Genomic DNA, 22,843 nt, shown 5'->3' on the forward strand with positions numbered 1-22,843 from the left:
AGTACATCCTAATCCCATCCATCCATCCATCCAGCCTCGGTCTACAGTACATCCTAATCCCATCCATCCATCCAGCCTCGTTCTACAGTACATCCTAACCCCATCCATCCAGCCTCGGTCTACATTACATCCTAATCCCATCCATCCATCCAGCCTCGGTCTACAGTACATCCTAATCCCATCCATCCAGTCACGGTCTACAGTACATCCTAATCCCATCCATCCAGCCTCGGACTACAGTACATCCTAATCCCATCCATCCAGTCACGGTCTACAGTACATCCTAATCCCATCCATCAAGCCTCGGTCTACAGTACATATGAACGCCAAACAACAACATTTCTGCTGTAAACTGAAGTAATGAACCATGAAACACTAATTTACAGGACGTATGGAATAAAATCTATAACAGGCTTTGTACAGAAATAAAAATCTGTCACGGGTTTTGCCTTCATAGAAGCACAGAAACATATTGGTGTGTATGAGGCTGGAATCTGTGCTATGAGCCAATCACGCCAGCCTGAAAGGATTCACTACAGATTTCAATCAGACACGTCCGTCTAAATGAGAACAAGGCCGGTTTAGTGACAGTCCCTCACGTGCAGATAGACTTAGCATTGGCACCCAAAAATGTGTTAAATTACCTGTTTTATTTCACTCTCCTCTCCTCCATAGACACAAGAAGCCCTGCAGACAGTAAAACACCTACTACAGTCTACAGCCTCTCTGATTGGTCAACGCTAGCACCCAAACAAAGACATGTAACTGTGTGGGTGTCGACGTCTACACAGCCAGGTGACTGGATCATCCTACTCTCCGTACTTATCCTTTAAATTGTGATGATGTTGGGTTGATTTGATAAAAAAAAATGTATGACTTGAACCAATGAAATGAACACAACCAGTGGTTCAGTTGGACTGGTACTGTCCTGTACAGAGTACTGGCACCTCAAAGGTTCTGCTTCTTGAGTACCGGCACCGTCTTGTAGAATATTTGCTCTAAAATATGAACCCCAGTACTGTAACATTACAATTAGTAACAGTACTGTAACATTACAATTAGTAACTGTACCGTAACATTAAATTAGTAATTGGATATTTTAATTCTTAGGGATAGACACATTTTTTTCCATTTTTGCCTAAAATGACACCCAAATCGAACTGTAGCTCAGGCCCTGAAGCAAGGATATGCATTTTCATGGTACCATTTGAAAGGAAACATTTTGAAATTTGTGGAAATGTGAATTGAATGTAGGAGAATATAACACAATAGATCTGGTCGAAGAAAATACAAAGAAAAAAACAATCTGTATACTTTTCCAGTATTAGTAGCTGTATTGTAAGTTCAACATTTGCAAAACACCCAGTTTCATAACTTCATAACTCACAGATGTTCGCAACGCGCTCTGCCATATTCTTGCCATTTTTATCCAAAAAAAGGCTTGTTGCTCACAAGGTTAGCAGCAAAATTGTGCGACAGATACGGGGTTTCCGCATACTCCCGTAAAGCCCAGCTATCTAGCTAGCTTTATCTGACCCCGATTGGTGCTTATTTGACAAAGTTACAGTCAATCAAGTGAAGACCGCCCGTGTCATCGACGTGCCATGAAGGCGTCGCTCTCTGACCAAATATGGTGTCCTATAGGATATACTACACCGCTAATGATATAGTGAAGTCTGGTTACGTTCTAGGATCTCTGAGGAATAAATGCGAACGTGATGTGACTGGTTGAAACAACGCTGAGGGTTAGATTTTCACAGATTTCTTTCTTTGCAAATTGAACAAGTGGAAATACAAAATTGATCGTGCATGCTATATGGACCTTTTTAGGATATGAAAAAGGATTTTCTATAACAAAACCACACTTCATGTTATCTCTGGGACCCTTTGGATGATAAATCAGAGCAAGATTTCAGAATGTAAGTACACATTTCACCTTCAGAGGTGAATGTATCAAACCTGTCACGTTGGGGAAAAAAGTGTTTTGTTGTTGTGCACTCTCCTCAAACAATAGCATGGCATTTTGACGCAGTAATAGCTACTGTAAATTGGACAGTGCAGTTAGATTAACAAGAATTTAAGCTTTCAGCCGATATAAGACACTTATATATACCGACATTTGTTGTTTCTCTAAAATCTGCGATCGTGACACACCGCGCTACATGATTTACGACTGTCCCGTTGACTGGGCACCTATCCCTGATTAACGTTCCACTTCAAGCACTGACATCACTCAAAATGTAATGCAACCTATGGTAACACTTTACTTTAGAGCCTGCAGGTGTAACTATATAATGCAACCTTCTTTAACCTTCCTCCCCACCCCTTCATATATCCTCTTCAGGATTCCCAGGAGCAGGGGGGATATCGAGAGGATGGCGGGTCAGCGTGGTTTTGGGGACCTCCACACCCCGTACGGCCACCGTCAAGCGTCTCAGCCCGGCCAACAGAGCTGTCAAGTAGAGACACACCGTCACCAATCAGCAGGTTGAAACACACAGAGGAAGATGAGGGAGAAGACATCTTCCTCTCTGTTCTGTCCTCTCAGCACAGAAAATATGGATTTGATCAAGCCAGTTAGTGTTGAACATGTTTTCTATATTGCTCTGGTCTCTACTCTGACTCCTGTTTTTGGAGGCAGCAGGAAGGGCCAGAAAAAAAGACATTTCTGTGAGCGCTCTCTAAAACAGACAATATTATTCAATACCATCACACACAGCCTAGTTAAACCCCCTTCGCCTCCTCCACTCTTTTTTTTGTATTTATTTTACCTTTATTTAACTAGGCAAGCCAGTTAAGAACAAATTCTTATTTACAATGATGGCCTAGAAAAAGGCAAAAGGCCTCCTGCAGGAACCCCTCTCCCTCCCTCACTCCCTCACTCCCTCACTCCCTCTCTTCCCCCCACCCCTCTCCCTCCCTCCCTCCCTCCCTCCCTCTCCTCCCTCCCTCCCCTCCCTCCCTCCCTCCCCCTCCCTCCCTCCCTCCCTCCCTCCCTCCCTCCCTCCCTCCCTCCCTCCCTCCTCCCTCTCTTCCCCCACCCCTCCCTCCCCTCCCTCCCTCCCTCCCTCCCTCCCTCCCTCCCTCCCTCCCTCCCTCCCTCTCCTCCACTTTCCAACCCTCTCCTCCCTTCACCTCTCTCCTCCCTTCCCTCCACCCCTCTTTCCTTTTTAATTTCCTCCTCCCTTCTTTTCATAACTGGGTCACAGCCTGTCCTCCTCTCCACTTGGTCACAGCCTTCTCTTGGTCACAGTTTCCACTTGGTCACAGCCTGTCCTCTGCCGCCTCTCCACTTGGTCACAGCCTGTCCTCCTCTCCACTTGGTCACAGCCTGTCCTCCTCTCCACTTGGTCACAGCCTGTCCTCCTCTCCACTTGGTCACAGCCTGTCCTCCTCTCCACTTGGTCACAGCCTGTCCTCCTCTCCACTTGGTCACAGCCTGTCCTCTCCGCAGCCCAACTGGAGGAACCATTTTCTCCAGATACTGGCTGGTTGCTAAGCAACAATATGGGAAAAAATTTTCACACACGAGTTTAATAACAGATCAGATCGTCCAACCCTTCTATATAGCAATAACCTATTGACGTGACTCAAATAAGATCTGATCGCAGATCCGATTCACCAATTGCCTACAGCAGAAATCTGTTGAGATGATTCAGATTTGTTTCTTGCAACACACCCAAAGGTTGGTGGTATTTGCTTTCGGTGCAGCATGGTAGTTGAATATGATCTCCTTCTACAATGCAGATCCTCAAACCCCTCTTAATCTTAACAGATACCTGTTGCTGGGTGCAGAGTTAGAGAGACAGGCAGCAGAAACCTGTTGCTGGGTGCAGAGCTAAAGAGACAGGCAGTAGAGACTTGGCTCTAGAACACACTGATCTATAACCAACAGGTTCTAGAATACACTGATCTATAACCAACAGGCTCTAGAATACACTGATCTATAACCAACAGGCTCTAGAATACACTGATCTATGCCCAACAGGCTCTAGAACACACTGATCTATGCCCAACAGGCTCTAGAATACAATGATCTATAACCAACAGGTTCTAGAATACACTGATCTATAACCAACAGGCTCTCGAATACACTGATCTATAACCAACAGGCTCTAGAATACACTGATCTATAACCAACAGGCTCTAGAATACACTGATCTATAACCAACAGGCTCTAGAATACACTGATCTATAAACAACAGGCTCTAGAATACACTGATCTATAACCAACAGGCTCTAGAATACACTGATCTATAACCAACAGGCTCTAGAATACACTGATCTATAAACAACAGGCTCTAGAATGCACGGATCTATAACCAACAGGTTCTAGAACACACTGATCTATAACCAACAGGCTCTAGAATACACTGATCTATAACCAACAGGCTCTAGAATACACTGATCTATAACCAACAGGCTCTAGAATACACTGATCTATAACCAACAGGCTCTAGAATACACTGATCTATAACCAACAGGCTCTAGAATACACTGATCTATAACCAACAGGCTCTAGAATACACTGATCTATAAACAACAGGCTCTAGAATACACTGATCTATAACCAACAGGCTTGGCTCTAGAACACACTGATCTATAACCAACAGGCTCTAGAACACACTGATCTATAACCAACAGGCTCTAGAATACACTGATCTATAACCAACAGGCTCTAGAATAGTTTGATCTATAACCAACAGGCTCTAGAATACACTGATCTATAACCAACAGGCTCTAGAATACACTGATCTATAACCAACAGGCTCTAGAATACACTGATCTATAACCAACAGGCTCTAGAACACACTGATCTATAACCAACAGGCTCTAGAACACACTGATCTATAACCAACAGGCTCTAGAATACACTGATCTATAACCAACAGGGTCTAGAATACACTGATCTATAACCAACAGGTTCTAGAATAGACTGATCTATAACCAACAGGTTCTAGAATACACTGATCTATAACCAACAGGCTCTAGAATACACTGATCTATAACCAACAGGTTCTAGAATACACTGATCTATAACCAACAGGCTCTAGAATACACTGATCTATAACCAACAGGCTCTAGAATACACTGATCTATAACCAACAGGCTCTAGAATACACTGATCTATAACCAACAGGCTCTAGAATACACTGATCTATAACCAACAGGCTCTAGAATACACTGATCTATAACCAACAGGCTCTAGAATACACTGATCTATAACCAACAGGCTCTAGAATACACTGATCTATAACCAACAGGCTCTAGAATACACTGATCTATAACCAACAGGCTCTAGAATACACTGATCTATAACCAACAGGCTCTAGAATAGTTTGATCTATAACCAACAGGCTCTAGAATACACTGATCTATAACCAACAGGCTCTAGAATACACTGATCTATAACCAACAGGCTCTAGAATACACTGATCTATAACCAACAGGCTCTAGAACACACTGATCTATAACCAACAGGCTCTAGAACACACTGATCTATAACCAACAGGCTCTAGAATACACTGATCTATAACCAACAGGGTCTAGAATACACTGATCTATAACCAACAGGTTCTAGAATAGACTGATCTATAACCAACAGGTTCTAGAATACACTGATCTATAACCAACAGGCTCTAGAATACACTGATCTATAACCAACAGGTTCTAGAATACACTGATCTATAACCAACAGGCTCTAGAATACACTGATCTATAACCAACAGGCTCTAGAATACACTGATCTATAACCAACAGGCTCTAGAATACACTGATCTATAAACAACAGGCTCTAGAATACACTGATCTATAACCAACAGGCTCTAGAATACACTGATCTATAACCAACAGGCTCTAGAATACACTTATCTATAACCAACAGGCTCTAGAATACACTGATCTATAAACAACAGGCTCTAGAATACACTGATCTATAACCAACAGGCTCTAGAATACACTGATCTATAACCAACAGGCTCTAGAATACACTGATCTATAAACAACAGGCTCTAGAATACACTGATCTATAACCAACAGGCTCTAGAATACACTGATCTATAACCAACAGGCTCTAGAATACACTTATCTATAACCAACAGGCTCTAGAATACACTGATCTATAAACAACAGGCTCTAGAATACACTGATCTATAACCAACAGGTTCTAGAATACACTGATCTATAACCAACAGGTTCTAGAACACACTGATCTATAACCAACAGGCTCTAGAATACACTGATCTATAAACAACAGGCTCTAGAATACACTGATCTATAACCAACAGACTTGGTTCTAGAATATACCTCTATACATACAGTACTTTCAGCGGTGACCTGTCATTCAGGGCTGTTTTGAGCCCTACCTGCTTAGCCCCCCCTGTTTTGCATGTTATTTTTATCAGTTTGCAAACAATAAAAAAATAATTGAGTTAATAAAGCCACATGCAAAACATTTTTTTTCTTGAGTAAGGCAGCTCCAAAATGCAGGTGTTTCATCCTAGCTCAGTGATTTCTGTGGTGGTGGAGCAGCCAGCGGGAAATACAGGGCGTAGGGGTTGGTAACGTTCTCTAATTGCGCCGTGATTGGCTCAGTGTTGTCACTCATTGGGATACTAGGTCACCGCAAAATCTACAGGGAGAGCTCGAAAATTCAAGCCCCTTGGGTTCTGCCATAGATTTACATTAGAAGTGCCCATCCAAGAAGGCTCAAGATCATTGGCCACAGATATAATTACATCAAATCACGTTATATGTACCGTTGCTTTGATTGGACTGATCATGTCAACATACTTTCAAAATCTTAGCTAGCAAGCGGTCATCATCATGCATCAAGTCAACAATCTACTGGCAAATCCTTCTCAAGGTGAGAAATTACAGCTAAAACGTATCGGTGCTCGTCGGCTATTGGACATAAACATTACACAAGTTGGAAATAGGAAATTCAACAATGAGTGGTTTGGAAGGAATCAGTGGCTAACTGCAAGCGTTGCTAAGCAATCACTAGCCGGCTAATCAGTGGAGAGGGTGTGTGGTCCAAGTCTGGGTTTAAGGGTCTCTTTTCCAAGCTTAAAAAGGATAAACATTCACATGCAACACAATGGCCCATTCAAAACAACTGGAAACTCGGAAATCTCAGACTTCAGTGAGTTCAAGACAACTGGGAACTCTGGAAAGAAAATGTTTTAAAAAGAGTTCCCGACTGGGAAAATGTGTTTTTAACGGTCATCCAACTCGGAAACTTTCTGACTTTAAGATTATGATTCACTCCATTTCTTTTTTCCTGAGTTTTGTTTGTTTTCCTGAGTTTCCAGTTTTTCTTCCACAAATGTCTTGTTAACAAACTATAGTTTTGGCAAGTCAGTTAAGACATCTACTTTGTGCATGACACAAGTCATTTTTCCAACAATTGTTTACAGACAGATTATTTCACTTATAATTCACTGCATCACAATTCCAGTGGGTCAGAAGTTTACATACACTAAGTTGACTGTGCCTTTAAACAGCTTGGAAAATTCCAGAAAATTATGTAATTGCCAATCAGAAGCTTTTATGGATGTATTTCAAGGCCTACCTTCAAACTCAGTGCCTCTTTGCTTGACATCGTGGGAAAATCAAAATAAATCAGCCAAGAACTCAACCACAAGCCTGGTTCATTCTTGGGAGCAATTTCCAAATGCCTGAAGGCACCACGTTCATCTGTACAAACAATAGTATGCAAGTATAAACACCATGGGACCACGCAGCCGGCATACCAGGAAGGAGACGTATTCTGTCTCCTAGAGATGAATGTACTTTGGTGCGAAAAGTGCAAATCAATCCCAGAACAACAGCAAAGGACCTTGTGAAGATGCTGGAGGAAACAGGGTCAAAAGTATCTATATCCACAGAAAAATTAGTCCTATATCCACAGAACCTGAAAGGTCACTCAGCAAGGAAGAAGCCACTGCTCAAAAATCACCATAAAAAAAACTGACTACGGTTTGCAACTGCACATTGGGACAAAGATCATACTTTTTGGAGAAATGTCCTCTGGTCTGATGAAACAAAAATAGAACTGTTTGGCCATAATGACCATCGTTATGTTTGGAGGAAAAAGGGGGAGGCTTGCAAGCCGAAGAACACCATCCCAACCGTGAAGCATGGGGGTGGCAGCATCATGTTGTGGGGGTGCTTTGCTGCAGGAGGGACTGGTGCACTTCACAAAATAGATGGCATCATGAGGAGGAAAATTATGTGGATATATTGAAGCAATGTCTTCCAAAGGGACAATGACCCCAAGCAACCTTCCAAAGTTGTGGCAAAATGGCCTAAGGACAACAAACTCAAGGTATTGGAGTGGATATCACAAAGCCCTGACCTCAATCCTATAGAAAATCTCTGGGCAGAACTGAAAAAGCGTGTGCGAGCAAGGAGGCCTACAAACCTGACTCAGTTACACCAGCTCTGTCAGGAGGAATGGGCCAAAATTCACCCAACTTATTGTAGGAAGGCTACCCGTAACGTTTGCCCCAAGTTAAACAATTTTAAGGCAATGCTACCAAATACTAATTGAGTGTATGTAAACTTCTGACCCACTGGGAATGCACATGTAGCCTGTTTTAGAGAAATGCAATCATTGAATATTCTAAGAGCTTTCATTGGTTTCCTTATATTCCCCCTTAATTTATCTTACGGTTCTGACTTGGTGTACAGGGAAAACACTAAGAACGGCCCATGTTCTGAATTCTGTCACTGTACATTTCAAAAGGGCTGAACAAATAGTTATGACTACGTGCATTTTAGCTCGCTCATTGTCTTAATAAAAATGACGGATTTCCTCTTATTGTGCCCTTATGCCATAGTATGTACATCTTAAATTGTTAGTAGAAACCACATTTGTTTAAGCAAGTCTGACATATCAGCTTTTTTAAAACTTTTTTTTTAATAAGGCAGTAAACGAGGCTGAATAAACTGTTTTGCTGCCAGACAAGGCTCCGCTGATCGCCAGGTGAGGTTTCACTCCACGAAGCTGAAAGATAAGCCGTGGTACTGGGACAGCTTTATGTAAGCCGTAACAGTTTGTGGGAACCGTTATAGTGCAATTAATGTATTGTTTAGTGGCTTTGCTGGCATGCATTAAAAAATATAGAATTTTTATTTGGAGGGGGGGGGGGGGGTTCACCCCTCCAAGATAAAGAAATAAAAAAATCGAAGTAAAGTTCTCCTTGTGATGCAAGAGTAGAAATGGTGCATTTAATTCAACGACGTTTCTGTGTTTTTATAGATGCAACGGAAAGACAATGTATCCCCATTTCAGCCATTATCATTGTTTGACAGGTCATTTTGTAACATTTCCGCAGGAGTACCATTAACTGGGTGGGGGGAGGCACAAGAAAGAGTATGAAAGTCACACGAGTATAATAAAAGCAATCAATCCAGTGAGACTTCAATGATAAGTGGATTTTGTACCCCTCAAACACTGAAAAAGAGACCAACCCTCAGGTTGATGAGTCATGCATTTTTGCTTACTCAAAATAAATACAACTGCCCGTTAGAAATCTGTTGTGCTGGCTCTATGCAGTCACCTCACCTAAAAAGGTACAGTTCTCATAGTGGTGAAGTCTCACATAGCAATTGGCTGTACGGTCTTAGGACGTCAGGTTACTTAAGGTGACGTCCAAAAACGCCACAGCACGGCAGGAATGGACTGCGAGTCACCATTTTGTGTGTGTACTCTGTACTTTGAATGTCTGTTTTTAGTATTTCAGATCCACAACTGTCATAGAAAAGGTAGCAGACCGCATGCATAGTGACAGCCTGTTCAGTATTTCAGTAGGATAGAGTAGGCCATTGAGTGCCAAGTTAAAGTTGACACTGTGCTTGTCATACAGAGACTGTTTCCAGTCATTTCAAAGCGATAAATTCCATTGAAAGATTCCAGTCAGGCTGCTTGGCATCTGGAAGTCACAGGGTGACCAAATGGACAAGATAACACAAGTTGTATGTGTGCACCAAGTACAAAATTCAAAAAAATAAAATAGTTTGTTCTCATTTTATTTATAGATATAAAAAACAGGATACAAAAAAAAAAATTATAATAATTCATTGGCAGCCTGTCCTACTAAGACAAACAAATAATTGTTCCAATACCCATAATGCTTAGCGTGAAGCAAAGTGACAGACATTCATTCTATGTAGTTTGCTAACGTGGATGTTGGGAACATTTCTACATCCTAAACAGCACCCGATATAATGAACTACTTTTGACCATAACCCAATGGGTCTTGGTCAAAAGTAGTGCACTAAATAGGGACTAGGATGCATTCATAGTTTAGGGTTAAAGGGAAGGGGGTCTGTTCCAATACCTACACTAGCATACTACATTGTATGCCTGATATACATTGCTTCATACTTTCTATGTAGTGTGGAGGATGGAAGAAAATCAAAGGGTTTAGGGGACGTGGGAAGCAGACTCCGTCTCCTAGCGTTGTTCCCTTCTTGCCTCAGGAGGGGGTTGGACTCGCCAGCTCGGACCTCGCGGCGTCGCTAACCTGCCTCTTCAGCACCATCTCCCTGGCAATGCAGGTCACCTGGCCGTTGGTCAAAGTCATGGCCACCGTCCTGGAAAAGAGGGAGAGGTTGAGAGAAAAAAAAAAAACAGGGTTGTAGTCAACAGGGTGCAACTTGCTTAGTGTTACAAAAAGAAATGCCATGATTACTTCTTACTCTGTGCCAGAAAGGCATGTCTGTTGTAGGGAGGTAGTATTCAGGAAGCAAGACAACGCTCTAATAAGGGTTTGGACATGCCAGCTACAGAGAGTTCACCCTGTACGACCGTCGAAAAAGTTTTGCAACACTTTATAAAGAGCTGATTCTTTGGGATTGTCAAATGAGGTGACAGATCGTATCCTTACTGCATTTAGAGTGAAGTTGGGCAGCCTGTTCTCTCCCACTATGATAGCCAGTTCATACACCACATTTCTCCCCCAGTCTACTTACTTCTGCTGGGCCTCCTCAGTCAGAGTGGTCATTCCTGGCTGGTTCTGCTTCCCAAAGAACAAGCTGGACCACCAGTGGCCCGAGTCTTGTTTTGGCAGACCTAGGAACAGATTAGGACAAGGTCAAACACTACAAAAAGGCCTCAATTTAAATATATATATCTATATGACAGTTTACTGCACAGAACAAGAATTCTGGAGTGATGGAGTAAATTGTTCCCAGGTTTCAACAGGTCATGTCACATCAAAACCAATTGCAGTTCACCATGTTGGTTAATAGATTACAAGTCTACTGACTGAGCTAGGGTGACCACATTTAAAAAATATCCAAATGTGTGACAACAGGATGATTTTGTGGGACAAGTTATTTTATTTAACCAGGTAGGCAAGTTGAGAACAAGTTCTCATTTACAATTGCGACCTGGCCAAGATAAAGCAAAGCAGTTCGACACAGAGTTACACATGGAGTAGAAAAATAACTCCACACCATCCAGGCACCCGGCTGACAATGTAGCCTACATGATTAATAATAACATTTTAAAAAAAAGTGCCCCCATCAAATATCATTATAGAATTTATCCTTCAAATGTCAATGTGCCGATGCCCACACATTGTCTCACCCAAGAACACTTTCAAATTTTAATACCCTCAAACACCAAGTTATTCATAACCAATTTCAAAAATAAGCCATGGCATCGTCAATGATAATTCTTCACATTTTACCAGTGAAATGTCCAAACTGTCTGCATGACAATCATTTGATTTCTGTTTCATGGGAATATGCATTTAGTTCTTGAATTAATGTTTTTTTTTGTGAGCAGATTGTTAAACTATATAGCCTTCCTGTATTTTGTGTCCATTCACAGCATTCTGCCTAGTGGTGTACACTGTTGAGTTTTGATCATGTTTGGGACTATTCAGCGAACCAGTCTTTAAAATGATAGACTACTCAATCATTAGTTAAATAAAGGTAAAAAAATTCCAAGACAGATTCAGCTTTGATCCAACATTACTAAACAAGCACCATTGAAAAGCTGTCAAGCGATGCTCCGCGGAACCCAACGGCAGCACTAATTGATGCCGAAACGAGAGACCACATGTGGCCGTTATAAAAGCCGGAATATTTGGCCGAGGATACATTTGTTTGGTCTCAGGGAATGTAAGACAGTTAGAGATACCAAAAAAGGGATAAAAATAAATAAGGTTTTCCATCCAATTGTCGAAAATAGGTTTATCGCTCGAGGCTTTGATCAGTGTACACTAGTGACACCTGCTGGTCAAAATAATTTAGAGCAGCTAAATTATAGATGACGTCCCACATCCCATAGCGAGTGCAGAGCTTCTGTCTTCTACCAAACAGGTGGCTGTTTAAAGAGAAATAAAAAAATAGCGTCAGACAGCATTGGTCATGTGCTTCTGATAAAGTGAAACAGGCATCAGACCACCGAGTCGAAGTAAACTTCTTAGCTCCAGTATCAAACCTAACGTCACTTCTTATGAGCAACGAGAGCCTCACAAGTTTAACAAAATTACCGTCCAGCCTAATATTTGTAGCTCTTCATCAGAAGCACACATTCTGTAAGTAGTTAGGCCCAACTCTCCTCCAAGTTTAGCCCGAAAGGATTTGAGAAATATGATTGTTAAACATAGGCCTAAGGTCAAACATCACCAGTAGCTTCAGTGGTGTTAGAATGTAGGACTGTCCCGCACAACCCGGGACATGTGGTCACCCTAGACTGAGCCGACGCGTCGTCCGAGTCCACTCACAGCAAGGCGACCTTATGTCACCGCGCATCACCAGGCTTAAGGGCTAGGCGCCACTGTAGGTGACAAATCATGAACTGTTGCAGTTTGAGGTTGTAAGATAACAATCAATCATTGTTCAACTCCATTTACCCCCCCCCCACACACACACACAGTTGGCTGTGTAACTACTTTGCGCTGTGATTTCTCCAGCCCGTCACCCCATGAAAATGTGCATTTGACTTCATAATCATAGGATATAGTCACATAGCCAACTGCACACAAGACACCATTACAGGTCAATGGGGACTGTTCTACCTCATGAGTCTTGTGAACGTTCATGTGCACAATATTCATTGCGCCCATTCAGAGGGTAAGAAAATAGTAGGCTGAGTTAACATCTTACGAAACAGAAATGCCTAAGCGGTTGCAGTAAACAGTGTAGGGAAGATGATAACGCTAGCAATTATTGTACGAGTTCCCACAAACACATTTAAATCAACAGCAAACATTTAAACAAGAGAACAATGTGCTCGTCGCCGTCGGGAGTTGAGATGCGTTTATCAAATTTATTTATAACGCCCTTCTTACATCAGCTGATGTCACAAAGTGCTGTACAGAAAACCCATCCTAAAACAGCAAGCAACACAGGTGTAGAAGTTTAGGTTGCGTCCTCAACACTGTAATCATTTATTTGAACAAATTCCTAAACGCAAGCTTCATAAGTAAATTATAAATGTCAAGCAATTGTAACATACCAAAAGACCAGTAGGCCTATGCTTGTAAACTGTTGCCCCATTGCTGGTGAGCTTGCAAAAGAAACTGTATATTCTTGATCAAACTATTTTTTTTTGGGGTGCAGCATATTTCTTATGGCAAAACTCATGCCCTGAAATTTGACATTTGCACCTGATCTTAAAGCAAATCAGCAATCTGTTCACTGGTTCAGGGTTCCAAGGTCAGTCCCCCCCCCCAGCACTATAGCTGATTAAAAATAAAAAGCTTGATGAGTTGGTTATTTGAAGCCGCTGTGTAGTGCAGGGCCTTCCTCTGACAGCGCCTGGTATAAAGGTCATGAATGGCAGGGAGCTCGGCCCCAATGATTTACTGGGATCGTACGCACTACCATCTGTAGCGCCTTGAGGTCTGATGCCAAGCAGTTGCCATACCAGATAGAGACGGAGCCAGTCAAGACACTCAAATAGCACCTCCCCTGAACATGGTCCCCCCCCCACCCATATGCTTTGTGTACCTGGATGGTGTGGAATGACCTCCCCACTGTACTCTGAACTGCCACAGGAGCTGCTGCTGGAAGTGGAGCCGATGCGCCCTGGAAAAACAAACGTGAAGGTTAGGAGAGGACGACGCTATAAAATACAAACACCCTCACAAGCTCTTTGCCAACCGAGTTTGGGAAACACTGACACAAGGTACAGCCAAGAGAGATGACTAGCGTGAGTCACAGATCTGTTTGTACGGTCCTGTCAACTTTTTGTCATGTTTGGTGTGTAATCGTTGGCAAGATAGCCTGTCCAAGAACTGCTTGTGCTTAGTTCAAAGGATATGAGAGGGCTTGAGAACACACTACTGTTGAAGGCTGAAGTGAATTATCATAACTGATTCAATCTTTCTGAAGACAAAGGAAAAAAAAAAAGGTTTAAAAAAAAATAACAGAGCTTGATTGATTTAGGGCCAAGTTTGTAAAGACATGACCCGGCCCAAGAGCTACTCACTTCGGTAGTAGTCATGGGTTGCCACAAGAGAACCGCCTGCATTGATCGCTGCCATTCTTACGGAACTTGTTGAGTCATGTGTTAGAAACCCTGGAAGAAAAGGAGGTTTGAGTCAGACACATTGGTACATAAACTATGGAACGATTTCAATACCATAATATTGCATTAGGATGCTTTTTTTTTTATATATGTAGAAATGACTCATTGAATTCATAAAAATGAAGTTACATTTTATGATTTTAAACTGAATATTTAGTTTGATGATGCATTCAGATTTCTTTAGCCTGTTGAGCTAAAGCCTCATTGGTCCTTTGTCTTGGATGGGTATTTTCAAGGAGGTCAAGGGGGGGGGGTAACAAGTTGTGTCGGTGACCACGCTCATATGATGAATAACTTATCGAAGCCCTGAAAAGTTGCATTGTCTGGTACACAAGAGACCTGGGTTTGAACCCCATCAGTCACACACACACACACCGTCTTAATTAAGCCTCGTGGACAGATCCCGCAAGCTTACATGAATGTTACCTACATACGGTAGTCAGTCTGGTAATCACATGTATGGATCACAACCCCCCTCCTCTGTTGCCACTCACTAAGTGGGGTGCACAGACCCCTCCTGCTTGCCACAAAAAGTGTTGTGCAGTACGCCTGGTTTCAAACAGTCAGTTATAGCGGTACTGTGATTTGTGTAGGAGGTGAAATGTATCGATGGTGGTTCGTTGAACCACACCCTTGATGATTAACCTTCCTGGAGACTAAGACTTGATAGCTTCCTGAACTCATCCCTACGGGCTTTAGCCAAAAGAGCAACATTAAAATAGGGAGTGATAACCTTAAAAGGACTATTCAACTGTTATGGGTGGGTTTTTTTGCGGGACACTCCCTTCTAAGGCGGCCTATGAGAACAATAGAGGGGAACAGGAAGCACATCCATGTTCCAGAGTCTTAAACTTCCAAAAATGGGGTCATAACAGTTTATAGCCAAAGCCTTTACTTTTACTGTGTTCTCTAACTTTCCTGGCAGGCAAAGTGTAAGGACGTCTCTGGTTTTGAGTCTGAATTTTAAAACTGAATGCATCTGAAAACGTTAATATATGAAACATTGATTACCTTAAAATGGTTTGTAAACGTGATACGAATGTAATATCTACCATATTGAAACTGAACATATGAATTGCGTTTAATTAAGAAAGAATATTCCATTCTGCTCAGTCAATTTCAAGTAAATAACTACAAGTTCAGTGTATGAATACAATCATTAAACTTGTGCATTACAACATCCTAATTAAAAATATAACATTAAAATATAGTGAAATCGCGCCATAAGACATTACTGCACAGGTTTTTGTAGTGATATTGCTCCAACTCAGCTCTTCAGAATACATGGGTGGCTAAATACAAACAGTAACAATAATTAAAATAGTTAACGGTTACTTCTCACACTTATCTATCATTGTAAAATAAGAATTTGTTCTTAGTTAAATTAAAATAATTTACGCGATCATCAATGGCAATGCTGCCTCCAATGTTAGTTGTAGCCTGCCTACACATCTGGTCTGACTACTAGTGAACACAATATACTAGGTTAAAATATTTCCCATATGAACATGTATATATCCCTCACGTCGGGGTATTTAACCCAGGGAATTCATGGCCATTCAACCTATATCAATCCCATCATTTAACACAGCAGACATTCACTGCGGTACATAACGTTAACAAAAGCTTTGCTACTGTAGATAATAACTAGGTTACTGTAGATAACAACTAGGTTATATTAGATAACTAGGCGCCTAACTAATGTTTAGTTAGCCGTTTTGCTAACAATGACAATGTTGTGATTGTTGGGTATTTGGGTGAAAAAGATGAACACGGAGTTTTGAACAAAACATTATTAGTTGGTCTGTGTAAACTGAAGAAAACAAAGCTCGACTAACGTTACCTAGCTAAACCTTTGTTCCGTCCATGGCAAATACCTATTCAAATAAAAAAAACAATCTTGCCTGGCAGTATTGACACACAATAACATGAACATTAAAAAACGTAGCAACAAACAAAATGTAGCTACAGAAGAAAAGAAAAATATAGGCTGAAAAATCAGGATGACTTCGTGACGTTGCCATATTTACAAAACGTCCAAAAACAAGCAGGCATCTTTTTTTTCTATCATCGTTTTAATCTCTATCATCATCATCATCATCAAACAGCCGTTTCAAACAAATCTCACCTTTTTGTTACCCAGCCGTTTAACAGCACCCAACTCAATAGGCGAGGCGTAGGAGAGTAAACGCTAGTCGACGGGGCCCATTTGAAAATACGTTTTTGGGTAAAAGACAGATATATCCGCAGTAAATGTCTTGCCTTGAATGAAAGGGTGTCGAGTGCTTTTTATACTAAGATGCGACGTCAAAGACAAATAGCTGAAGAGACTAGGCGGGGCTCGACCTTAGGCAACTCACAGTGGGTCGGCTGAGTTGTTTCCTCTGGGGGAAAAAAAGTTAACAGCAAATACAATACAATTTTACATTTCAATATAAGGGCTTTATTGGCATGGGAAACACATGTTTATATTGCCAAATCAATACAGCATTCTCTAGGACGAAATATAAACACAACATGTAAAGTGTTGGTCCCATGTTTCATGAGCTGAAATAAAATATCCCAGAAATGTTTCATATGCACAAAAAGCTTATTTCTCTCAAATTGTCAGCGCAAATGTATTTACATCCCTGTAATTGAACATTTCTCCTTTGCCAAGATAATCCAACCACTTGACAGGTGTGGCGTATCAAGAAGCTGATTAAACAGCGTGATTATTACACAGGTGCACCTTGTGCTGGGGACAATAAAAGGCCACTAATATTTGCAGTTTTGTCACACAGCACAATGCCACAGATGTCTCAAGTTGAGGGAGTGTGGAATTGGCATACTGACTGCAGGAATGTCCAATAGAGCTGTTGCAAGAGAATTTAATGTTCATTTCTCTGCGGTATGCTGCCTCCAACATGTCCAACCGGCTTCACAACCTGCAGACCACGTGTAACCACGCCAGCCCAGGACCTCCACATCCAATTTCTTCACCTGCGGGATCATCTGAGACTATCCGTCTGCAATAATCAAATCAAATGTTATTTGTCACATGCGCCGAATACAACAGGCCTTACAGTGAAATGCTTACTTACAAGCCCTTAATAACATCTACAGGATCGTTCCCCCCCACGGAACGGTTGAGCTAACGTAGGCTAATGTGATTAGCATGAGGTTGTAAGTAACATGAACATTTCCCAGGACATAGACATATCTGATATGGGCAGAAAGCTTAAATTCTTGTCAATCTAACTGCACTGTCCAATTTACAGTAGCTATTACAGTGAAAGACTACCATGCTATTGTTTGAGGAGAGTGCACAGTTATGAACTTCAAAATGTATTAATAAACCAATTAGGCACATTTGGGCAGTCTTGATACAACATTTTGAACAGATATGCAATGGTTCATTGATCAGTCTAAAACTTTGCACATACACTATATTGCGCCTGGGCTGGAATAATATATTATGGCCTTTCTCTTGCATTTTAATGATGACGGTACAAAATAAATACACAATTATTCATGTTTTTTTTCTTTGTATTATCTTTTACCAGATCTAATGCGTTATAGTCTTCTACATTAATTTCACATTTCCACAAACTTCAAAGTGTTTCCTTTCAAATGGTAACAAGAATACTTGCTTCAGGTCCTGAGCTACAGGCAGTTAGATTTGGGTATGTTATTTTAGGAGAAAATTGGGGAAAAAGGGTCGGATCAATGCAGTTTTAAGAAAAATAAGTGCTAAGTAAAAAATAGATAACTAAAAAAATTGAAAATAAAAGTAACAAATAATTTAACAGCAGCAGTAAAATAACAATAGTGAGGCTATATACAGGGTGTACCTGTACAGAGTCAATGTGCGGGGGCACCAGTTAGTCTAGGTAATTGAGGTAATATGTACATGTACGTAGAGTTAAAGTGACTCTATAATCACTCTATAATAATGCCCTTTTGTGGGGGAAAACTCATTCTGATTGGCTGGGCCTGGCTCCCCCAGTGGGTGGGCTTAGCTCCCAAGTGGGTGGGCCTATGACCTTCCAGGCCCACCCATGGCTACGCCACTGCCCAGTCATCTGTAATCCATAGATTAGGGCCTAATGAATTCATTTAAATTTACTGATTTCCTTCTATGAAATGTAACTCAGCAAAAACTTTGAAATTGTTACATGTTGCGTTTATATTGTTGTTCACTGTAGTTATCAACAGTTATGAACAATTACAACTACCTTAGCCTTCAGATTCCCTGGTGGTCTAGTGGTTAGGATTCGGCGCTCTCACCGCCGCGGCCCGGGTTCGATTCCCGGTCAGGGAACAACTGTTTTTATCACCAGACCTCAAGGCATATAAGTGAAGTTTTCAGAATCATCCATATTATACAGGTAACTGTCTAGAAATGAAGGCTCCGCGCCCCTAACAACCGTGAGTCGAGGAAATGTCTGGTTGTGACAACCAATCAGATCGCCGTCTGCAACCCAAGAATTGCACTCGCTAACCAATCCGAGACGCCAGTGCAACTACATTGTAACCAAGAATTGACGAATGAGGATAGAGCTATGGCGGGACCTTTAAACGCTGGAAGAGGTCCATGGAAAAATATATTTCCTCTCATGTAATTTTCTCGAGTCATCTTTCTTTTCTAAAGTAGCAACGATGTTTTGTTGTATGCTGTTTTCATTGATCATCATCATTGATCGGAATATCTAACAGGTAAAATCAGTGTATTAAAGCTACAGTAACATGTTAGCACAGATAACGAGATTTACAGATTGTGTAACGACAGTAATCAAATGTATTTATAAAGCTCTTTTTTTTTCCAGCTGATATCTCAAAGTGCTGTACAGAAACCCAGCGTAAAACCCCAAACAGCAAGCAATGCAGATGTAGAAGCACTGTGGCTAGGAAAAACTCCCTAGAAAGGCCAAAACCTAGGAAGAAACCTAGAAGGGAACCAGGCTCTGAGGGGTGGTCTTTTAAAAAACAAAAAAAAATTCATATACCTAATTTGGACTAGACATAGTTATAGGGTAAGTTAATAGGGAAAACACTGTCTTGATAACAAATAGGCTAGGATCATCATGTTAATTATGAATTAAAATTCACAAGCAATATCCTTTGCACTTGCTGATGCTGGTGTGGGTTTGTGTGTGGGTTTGTGGTCAATATGCTTCAGCAAGTAACTAGAGTTGACAACATAGGGAGTTGGAGTTTATACACTTCGTTTGGTTGTTCCATCTATTAATCCAGTCTGCTCACTGTGATTTAAAAGGGATATCATTTAATCCATTCTGCTCACTGTGATTTAAAAGGGATATCATTTAATCCATTCTGCTCACTGTGATTTAAAAGGGATATTATTTAATCCAGTCTGCTCACTGTGATTTAAAAGGGATATCATTTAATCCAGTCTGCTCACTGTGATTTAAAAGGGATATCATTTAATCCAGTCTGCTCACTGTGATTTAAAAGGGATATCATTTAATCCATTCTGCTCACTGTGATTTAAAAGGGATATCATTTAATCCATTCTGCTCACTGTGATTTAAAAGGGATATCATTTAATCCAGTCTGCTCACTGTGATTTAAAAGGGATATCATTTAATCCAGTCTGCTCACTGTGATTTTAAAATTGATATAATTTTATGCTTATTAAATATAAACTTACCCCTTTTATTTTCACAACAAACATGGCGCCCAGCTTCAGAAAACTGCCAAATGGAAGCCTTGTCTTAAAGGACAGTAAGGATTCCGGGATTTACAGGACAGAAGCTACTAAAAGAGCATGGAGCAAGGCTGGGTCTCCAGACATAGTGGTGGATTCAGCCTGGAGGGCTGTACTGCTTTCCCAGCTGGAAATAGGTCACAGCATCCAGTTTCCCAGCTGGGCACTAAGGTCACAGCATCCAGTTTCCCAGCTGGACATAGGTCACAGCATCCAGTTTCCCAGCTGGACATAGGTCACAGCATCCAGTTTCCCAGCTGGACATAGGTCACAGCATCCAGTTTCCCAGCTGGACATAGGTCACAGCATCCAGTTTCCCAGCTGGACACTAAGGTCACAGCATCCAGTTTCCCAGCTGGACACTAAGGTCACAGCATCCAGTTTCCCAGCTGGACATAGGTCACAGCATCCAGTTTCCCAGCTGGACATAGGTCACAGAATTCTTTCCCAGCTGGACATAGGTCACAGCATTCTTTCCCCACTGGACATAGGTCACAGCATCCAGTTTCCCAGCTGGACATAGGTCACAGCATCCAGTTTCCCAGCTGGACACTAAGGTCACAGCATCCAGTTTCCCAGCTGGACATAGGTCACAGCATCCAGTTTCCCAGCTGGACTTAGGTCACAGCATTCTTTCCCAGCTGGACATAGGTCACAGCATCCAGTTTCCCAGCTGGACATAGGTCACAGCATCCAGTTTCCCAGCTGGACATAGGTCACAGCATCCAGTTTCCCAGCTGGACATAGGTCACAGCATCCAGTTTCCCAGCTGGACTTAGGTCACAGCATTCTTTCCCAGCTGGACATAGGTCACAGCATCCAGTTTCCCAGCTGGACATAGGTCACAGCATTCTTTCCCAGCTGGACATAGGTCACAGCATCCAGTTTCCCAGCTGGACATAGGTCACAGCATCCAGTTTCCCAGCTGGACATAGGTCACAGCATCCAGTTTCCCAGCTGGACATAGGTCACAGCATCCAGTTTCCCAGCTGGACATAGGTCACAGCATCCAGTTTCCCAGCTGGACACTAAGGTCACAGCATCCAGTTTCCCAGCTGGACATAGGTCACAGCATCCAGTTTCCCAGCTGGACATAGGTCACAGCATCCAGTTTCCCAGCTGGACACTAAGGTCACAGCATCCAGTTTCCCAGCTGGACACTAAGGTCACAGCATCCAGTTTCCCAGCTGGACATAGGTCACAGCATCCAGTTTCCCAGCTGGACATAGGTCACGTCATCCAGTTTCCCAGCTGGACATAGGTCACGTCATCCAGTTTCCCAGCTGGACATAGGTCACAGCATCCAGTTTCCCAGCTGGACATAGGTCTCAGCATCGAGTTTCCCAGCTGGACATAGGTCACAGCATCCAGTTTCCCAGCTGGACATAGGTCACAGCATTCTTTCCCAGCTGGACATAGGTTACAGCATCCAGTTTCCCAGCTGGACATAGGTTACAGCATCCAGTTTCCCAGCTGGACATAGGTCACAGCATCCAGTTTCCCAGCTGGACTTAGGTCACAGCATCCAGTTTCCCAGCTGGACATAGGTCACAGCATCCAGTTTCCCAGCTGGACTTAGGTCACAGCATCCAGTTTCCCAGCTGGACATAGGTCACAGCATCCAGTTTCCCAGCTGGACATAGGTCACAGCATCCAGTTTCCCAGCTGGACATAGGTCACAGCATCCAGTTTCCCAGCTGGACATAGGTCACAGCATCCAGTTTCCCAGCTGGACACTAAGGTCACAGCATCCAGTTTCCCAGCTGGACATAGGTCACAGCATCCAGTTTCCCAGCTGGACATAGGTCACAGCATCCAGTTTCCCAGCTGGACACTAAGGTCACAGCATCCAGTTTCCCAGCTGGACATAGGTCACAGCATCCAGTTTCCCAGCTGGACTTAGGTCACAGCATTCTTTCCCAGCTGGACATAGGTCACAGCATCCAGTTTCCCAGCTGGACATAGGTCACAGCATCCAGTTTCCCAGCTGGACATAGGTCACAGCATCCAGTTTCCCAGCTGGACATAGGTCACAGCATCCAGTTTCCCAGCTGGACTTAGGTCACAGCATTCTTTCCCAGCTGGACATAGGTCACAGCATTCTTTCCCAGCTGGACATAGGTCACAGCATCCAGTTTCCCAGCTGGACATAGGTCACAGCATCCAGTTTCCCAGCTGGACACTAAGGTCACAGCATCCAGTTTCCCAGCTGGACATAGGTCACAGCATCCAGTTTCCCAGCTGGACATAGGTCACAGCATCCAGTTTCCCAGCTAGACACTAAGGTCACAGCATCCAGTTTCCCAGCTGGACACTAAGGTCACAGCATCCAGTTTCCCAGCTGGACACTAAGGTCACAGCATCCAGTTTCCCAGCTGGACATAGGTCACAGCATCGAGTTTCCCAGCTGGACATAGGTCACAGCATCCAGTTTCCCAGCTGGACATAGGTCACAGCATTCTTTCCCAGCTGGACATAGGTCACAGCATTCTTTCCCAGCTGGACATAGGTTACAGCATCCAGTTTCCCAGCTGGACATAGGTCACAGCATCCAGTTTCCCAGCTGGACTTAGGTCACA

The 22,843-nt window shown here is 42.4% G+C and overlaps 1 protein-coding gene, 1 long non-coding RNA gene and 1 other non-coding gene across 3 annotated transcripts in view; 2 read left to right on the top strand and 1 right to left on the bottom strand.

Moving 5' to 3' along the window:
* The window catches only part of LOC123727376 (uncharacterized), a 16,015-nt gene extending 13,142 nt beyond the window's left edge, over positions 1–2,873 (top strand). The window contains exons 4-5 of the long non-coding RNA XR_006759371.1: positions 676–795; positions 2,345–2,873. This is a non-coding gene — a long non-coding RNA (uncharacterized lncRNA). The remainder of the gene's footprint in view (positions 1–675; positions 796–2,344) is intronic.
* A 7,146-nt stretch (positions 2,874–10,019) lies between these two features.
* LOC106572900 (pancreatic progenitor cell differentiation and proliferation factor B) lies at positions 10,020–16,959 on the bottom strand. The gene is made up of 5 exons (XM_014147485.2): positions 16,683–16,959; positions 14,456–14,545; positions 13,975–14,052; positions 10,981–11,080; positions 10,020–10,602 (listed from the first exon to the last, which is right to left on the bottom strand). The coding sequence occupies exons 2-5, from the start codon at positions 14,508–14,510 to the stop codon at positions 10,485–10,487; spliced, it is 351 nt and encodes a 116-aa protein (XP_014002960.1). The 5' UTR covers positions 14,511–14,545; positions 16,683–16,959; the 3' UTR covers positions 10,020–10,484.
* Positions 16,960–18,785: 1,826 nt separating this feature from the next.
* Positions 18,786–18,857, top strand: trnae-cuc (transfer RNA glutamic acid (anticodon CUC)). Its single transcript has one exon. It is a non-coding gene; the product is annotated as a tRNA-Glu (tRNA).
* Positions 18,858–22,843: the final 3,986 nt, after the last annotated feature.

This window comes from Salmo salar, chromosome ssa15, assembly GCF_905237065.1.
Source record: "Salmo salar chromosome ssa15, Ssal_v3.1, whole genome shotgun sequence".
Taxonomy (NCBI): Eukaryota; Metazoa; Chordata; class Actinopteri; order Salmoniformes; family Salmonidae; genus Salmo; species Salmo salar.